Raw genomic sequence first — 6570 nt, forward strand, 5'->3', positions numbered from 1 at the left:
GGTCACGCCGCAATCCCTTCTCCTCCATTCTCCTCTCGGGATCTTGGGCACGCACGCACACGCGCCCGGCATGAGTTTAAGCCACCGAGTCCGGGACACGAACTGCGGTTGACTATGTGGGAGTCCAGTGACATAGCCATTATGCTAACTGCTGGTTCCTTCTCTCTCTGTCTTTATGGCGCGCATACGTGCCCTATAGCAAAAACCTCTAAAAGCAAGCAAGCAAGGAAGCAAGCGAGAAAGAAAGAAAGAAAGAAAGAAAACAAAAACAAAAAATCAAGCAGGGGGCTGGAACCAAAGGTAGGCGTTCAGCCTCATCAGCCCTTAAGGGGCGCTGCGTGAGGCCACTAAGTGCCTCCCTCCTCTGCAGACCAGCGGGAACCCAGCGCTCCTCATCAGTGCTGATGGGGTGTCAAGCAGCTGGGCCCCCTTCCCGCCCCTGCAGGGAACGCTCGTTATGCTTGGAAAGCAGGTTAGAGCTGGCAGCCGCGCGCGCGCACACAGCACGTCCTCGAGAGGAACTGGCTGCCGCGTCGGGAGGCGCGCAGGAGTACCCGGTGCAGCGCAGTCGGCCAGCAGAGTCCCAGCGCCATCCAGAAAGCTATCATCTCTCTCTCTGTCATCTCTCTCACTGTCTCTCTCTCTCTATCATCTCTTTCTCTGTCTCTCTCTATCATCTCTCTGTCTCTATTATATCTATCATCTCTTTCTCTGTCATCTCTATCATCCTGTTCATCTCTCTATCATCTCTCTCTGTCTCTCTCTTTCATCTCTCTCTATCTCTTTCTATCATCTCTCTGTCTCTATCATCTGTCATCTCTCTCTGTCATCTCTATCATCTCTATCATCTCTCTATCATCTCTCTCTATCTCTATCATCTCTCTGTTTCTCTGCCATCTCTGCTTCTATCATCTCTCTCTATCATCTCTCTCTGTCTCTCTATCATCTCTCTCTATCTCTATCATCTCTCTCTGTCTGTCATCTTTGTCTCTATCATCTCTCTCTGTCTCTCTGTCATCTCTCTCTGTCTCTATCATCTCTCTCTGTCATCTCGTTCTGTCATCTCTATCTCTCTCATCTATCATTTCTCTCTATCATCTCTCTCTGTTATCTCTCTCTCTCTCGGTTGTGAGACAGTTACACAGTGGAAGGAGGAGGAGTTCTGTATAATTGCATAGACGAGATTTAGGACTGGACCTGAGTTTGTCTTTTCTTTTTTCTTTCTTCCGTTTTTTAATGACGGTGAAATCTCTTGCTTGCTTAGGGCACTCGGCGCTCTCCGGAGAGAGACGGAGGGCAGGTGGGGGGTTTTAGGCAGGCAGGCATTCCCAGCTCAGTACCAGGGTTTTTTTCATAAGGTTTTCACCGTAGGATGTGTGCACTCGCTGGAGACGGAGAGAGGGAAGGTGAGAAATCACACCCCACTCCCCGGGAGGATGGCCACGCCACAATCCCCTCTCCATTCCCCTCTTGGGATTTTGGGCACGCACGCACACGCGCCTGGTGTGAGTTTCAAGCCGTCCTGGGACCCGGACCAGAGTCGGCTGTGTGAGAGTTCAGTGCCTCCACCCCCACGCCACCTGCCGGCCCCCTCGGCAGCAGACACCTTAGCACCTGGCTAGACTCATAGCCCCACCTCCGTCAGGGTGCGGAACAGCTCCATCACCCCACAGACTCCCTTTGTGCCAGCTACCCGCATAGGAGCTTCGACTCCCAATCCACACCCCTCACCCCGGCACCCTCGGCTGTCTAGTTTTGCCTTTTCAAGGATGTCATGGGAGCCAGCAGGTGGCATGGTGATTAAGACGCAGGACTCCCATGTGGCCGACTGCAGTTCACGCCCCAGACATGGTAGCACGTGTTTGCCCAAAATTCCGGAAGGAGAATTGAGAAGGAACTGTGGTGTTGCCACGCCCCCCAGGAGGTGATTTTTCACTTTCTCTCTATTTCTCTGTCTCTCTGTCTTTCCAGGGAGCACACATTCCTAAGAGAAAAATCTTATTAAAAAAAAAAAAAAGTCATGTAAATGGGATGACACAGTATGTAAATTTCTTTCTTTCTTTCTTTCTTTCTTTCTTTCTTTCTTTCTTTCTTTTTGAGAGGTCTTTGCTGTAGGGCACGTGCGCTTGTCAGAAAGACAGAGAGAGACAGAGAGACAGAAAGCAAGAAATCACCCCCCCAGAGGAGGGGATGGCCACACCGCAGCCTCCATTCTCCTCTCTGGATCTTCTTGGGCACGCACGCACACGCGCCCGGCATGAGTTTAAGCCACCGGGCCCGGGACTGGAACCACAATCGACTACATGGGAGTCCAGCGACATAGCCATTACGCTAACTGCTGGTCCCCCATGGGCTTCTTACAAATGTCCTCTGTCAGACTGAGAAGTTCCCTTCTATTTCTAGTTCAGAGTTTTGCCCATTAACAAGTGTTGGGTTCTGTCAGGTGCTTTAGCTGAGTCGATAATAATCGTGTAATCCTTTGTTATATTCTTACGAAGTGAATCATTACACAGATTTTTTTTTTCACATTTCTTAATAAAATGGAAAAAGAGTCTTGCAAGAATGCATCTATATAGTATAATTCTAGAAAAGTATAAACATGTGCACAGTGTGGTCAGCAGGTGGCGTGGAGGTTAAGGCCCTGGATCCCACACAGCCGATTTCCCTGTTCCAGTCCCAGACCCGGCAGCTTCAGAGACACGCTGGGCACACGTGCATGCGTGCCCAAAATCCCGAGAGGAGGATGGAGGAGAAGGGACTGTGGCGTGGCCATCTCCCCCATGGGAAGTGGGTTTTGTTTTTTTTTTTGGTTGTTGTTTTTTTTGTTTTTGCAGTCTGAAAACAGCCACTGTTTATTTACTGACCAGATTACAAAACTAATCATGGCAGATACCTTAGTTCATCCTTCTAATAAGTCTGTCGATCTGGTCTTCCCTGTGGCCAGCATCTCCACCTTCTACAAAATGGGTGGTCTTTTTCTTCACTTCACCTCGTGGAAAAGATCATCAGAAGGGCCACAGGAAGTTATTTGCTTCTTTGAAGCGTTTTCCAACAGTATAGATGTCATGAATCGGATCCTCCATGCAGATGATGCCGAATTTACCAAGAGATCACGCAATCAAAGAGTTATCTGTCAAAGCAATTCACTTCTTACTGATTTTGCCATAACCACGTTTGTAGATCAGTTCATTTACTGACTTCAGGTCCGGGTATGCCCATGCAATATATGGTTCCACAATTCTCAGCATGTTCATTGAGGCCTTGTTGAGCTTAACAAAGGTGCCACTGAAGATCTGGCAAAGACGAAGAAGCTGCAACACCTTTCGAACCTTTGGGCTCACTCCACTGATCCCTCTGATCCTGATGACAAACGTCAGTTTGGGTTCTGCAGGTGCATAGAAGTTGCCAGCTTTTCTTGCCATCCTGGCCATGTGAATCTCAGTTCTGGACATCTGTCTATATTCCTTATGACAGTGCTCAGCTCTTTCATAGATCAGATTCCTTCTTGCCTTTCAAAGCGTCTTTTTTCTTTTTTGCTATAGGGTGTGTGTGCTCACCAGAAAGACAGACAGAGACAGAGAGACAGAAAGCGAGAAATCATCCCCCAGCGGGGATGGCCACACCGCAATCCCTTCTCCTCCATTCTCCTCTCGGGATCTTGGGCACGCACGCACACACGCCCGGCATGAGTTTAAGCCACCAGGTCCGGGACTCGAACCGCGGTCGACTACATGGGAGTCCAGAGACATGACCATAACACCAACTGCTGGTCCCTCAAAGCATCTTTTGAGCAAACTTCTTTCTCAGGCGCTTGATCTTCAGGTCGGCAAAATTCCTTTGCTTTTTCATAGCAGGAAGCTTTTTCTTGGTGGCTTCCACCCAGCGAGAGCCTTTTTCTTGGTTTCTACCTCTTCTGGAACCTTCTTTTTCTTCTCTCAACTGCCCTCCATGGTTCCATTCGGAAAAGAGGAGCCATGGGAAGTGGTTTCTCACCTCCCTACTCTCTCTGTCTCTCTCCAGCAAGCAAAAACTTACAGAAGAGTTGAGCTCAGCCACTTACATGGCCGAGGGAGACAGGATCATGATAAACTAGAACCAAGCACAAGGTACTGAGTAGACACACCCTTAAGAAACCAGGTACCTCTGAGCTGGAGGCCGGGCTCCGGAAGGCCCAGTGACCCGAATGGCGTTCAGTCTGATTCGTTTCCAGGGCTGCTTTCCCAGGACTTTGCGTGTCGTTTCGTTTAGACCCTACGTTCTTCACAAATGGCCTGTCATAGAGCCCAGCAGATGACGGAACAGTTACATCGCCAAACTCCCACACGGCCAACCACAGCTTGAAACTCATACCTGGTGTGTGTGTATACATGTGCCTAAGGTCTGGGAGGAGAATGGAGAAGGGATTGAGGTGTGGCCAACCCCCTGGGGGATGATTTCTTATTTTCTGTCTCTGCTGAGCAGCTGTGCCCTATAGCAAAAATCTTTTTTGGGGGGGTGGGTTTGCTATAGGGCGCGTGTGCTCACCAGAATGACAGAGAGAGACAGAAAGTGAGAAATCACCCCCAAGAGGGATGCCCACAGCGCAATCCCTTCTCCTCCATTCTCCTCTCAGGATCTTGGGCACGCACGCAGACGTGCCCAGCGTGAGTTTAAGCCACCGGGTCCGGGACTCGAACCACTTTCAACTACATGGGAGTCCAGCGACATAGCCATTACGCTAACTGCTGGTCCCAGCAAAAGCCTCTCTTAAAAAAAAAAAAAAGAGAAAGAAAAGAAAACAGGGACCAGCAGTTGGCATAATAGCTATGTCGCTGGACTCCCATGTAGTCGATCACAGTTTGAGTCCCAGACCTGGTGGCTTAAACTCACGCCGGGTGCATGTGCGTGCGTGCCCAAGATCCCAAGAGGAGAATGGAGGAGAAGGGATTGCGGTTTGGCCATCCCCCTTGAGGGGGTGATTTCCTGCTTTCTGTCTCTCTCTGTCTCTCTCTGTCTTTCTGCTGAGCGCACCTGTCAAAAAAAAGAAAGAAAAAATCTGTCATTGTACGGACCTACGGGTCCTGTGTGCGTGCCACATCTTCACACTTGGCGGCCTGGGCCCCCCGACGGCCGACGGGCACGGCACTGAGCTCCACCTCTCCGCAGGAATCTCCAGAACCTGCTGATCCTGACGGCCATCAAGGCCGACCACACGCGGGTCATGGACTACGTCAGCCGCCTGGACAACTACGACGCCCTGGACATCGCGGGCATCGCCGTGAGCAGCGCGCTGTACGAGGAGGCCTTCGCCGTCTTCCGCAAGTTTGACGCCAACGCCTCCGCCATCCAGGTGGGTGCCGGGCAGTCGCGTCGGACTCCAGCACCCACCGTAGCGTTGTCCCCGGGGGCAGCTGTCCCATGGCGCCTGGCCTTGACCGTCCAGCCCTGGGTACCTGCCGCGCGGCTCTGCGGTTCACCCTGGTGACTTAGGTGTCGGCTTTTCGGGGGTGCTCACTCCTTTCCCCCCTCACATTAGTCACCCCAGCCCATCCCATCAGCCACCGCAGGTCCCCTGGCCCGTCCCACAGGCCCCGCCTCGTCAGCAGGAGCTGTCCAGGGTTCGAGATAGAACTCCCAGGGCAACGCCTCCTGTCCCCCGTGCCTGCCCTCCCGTCTCCCCAAGAACGCTTTTCTCCTAAACCGCATCCCTTTCTTCTCAGTCCGTGAACCCGTGTTCAAGTCAGCGGTAAACCAGGGGACACCGCGTGGTGCCCCACCAATATTCTTCCTCCCCACCCTCTTCCTTGGCCATTTCGCTGTACCCACCTGTGAACCCTCCGGCCTAGAAGCCCTCCTTCTGTGCTCAGACAGGGGCAACGGTCTCCCTCGGAGGCAGGCCACCCCATCGTGTGACGTGCAGCTGCCACCCTCACCCCACTGCCACACGGCATGGCTCTTCCTGCAGCCCAGCACTTCGGGCTGCCTGGGCTCGCATCCTGCCCACAGCCTTCCTGAACCCCTCTCAGCGCACGTGCCCTTTTTATTTATTTATTTGGGGAGGCGGGTGCAGGGGAGAGGTTTTTGCTATAGGGCGCGTGCGCTCACCAGAATGACAGAGACAGAGAGACAGAAAGCAAGAAATCACCCCCCAGGGGGGATGGCCACGCCGCAATCCCTTCTCCTCCATTCTCCTCTCAGGATCTTGGGCACGCACGCACACGCGCCAGGCGTGAGTTTAAGCCACCGGGTCCGGGACTTGAACCACAGTCGACTACATGATCCACCCCTGGCCTTATCCAGCTTGACTCACAGCATACACATGCATTCCCAGCATGCACGGGGAGACCTTGGACACAAGCCCAGGACCTTTGCATGTGGGTCCGGCCACCGTATCGCTGTCAGTCCTGGATTCAATTCTTTCTGTGCTCACTTCAATCTCATGTAATGAATATTCTGGAAAGTTACACACTGAAGGATAACGCATCAGAAAATATTTTTTTACTCTGGTTGCCTTGGAAACATCCTTACAAAAAGTCTTCATTTTATTCCCAAGGCCCCAGAGGCTGCCCTCTGTCTCCCCACAACCCCCCC

General features: G+C 52.1%; 1 protein-coding gene and 1 pseudogene across 1 annotated transcript in view; one reads left to right on the forward strand and one right to left on the reverse strand.

Moving 5' to 3' along the window:
* CLTCL1 (clathrin heavy chain like 1) overlaps positions 1-6570 on the forward strand; it is a 104299-nt gene that overhangs the window by 66801 nt on the left and 30928 nt on the right. Inside the window, exon 19 of the mRNA XM_006150425.1 lies at positions 5146-5329. Coding sequence (XP_006150487.1) covers positions 5146-5329 — 184 coding nt within the window. The remainder of the gene's footprint in view (positions 1-5145; positions 5330-6570) is intronic.
* On the reverse strand, positions 2895-3950 carry LOC114008096 (60S ribosomal protein L7-like; annotated as a pseudogene).

Source organism: Tupaia chinensis, unplaced genomic scaffold, assembly GCF_000334495.1.
Source record: "Tupaia chinensis unplaced genomic scaffold, TupChi_1.0 Scaffold000287_1, whole genome shotgun sequence".
NCBI classification, from domain to species: domain Eukaryota; kingdom Metazoa; phylum Chordata; class Mammalia; order Scandentia; family Tupaiidae; genus Tupaia; species Tupaia belangeri.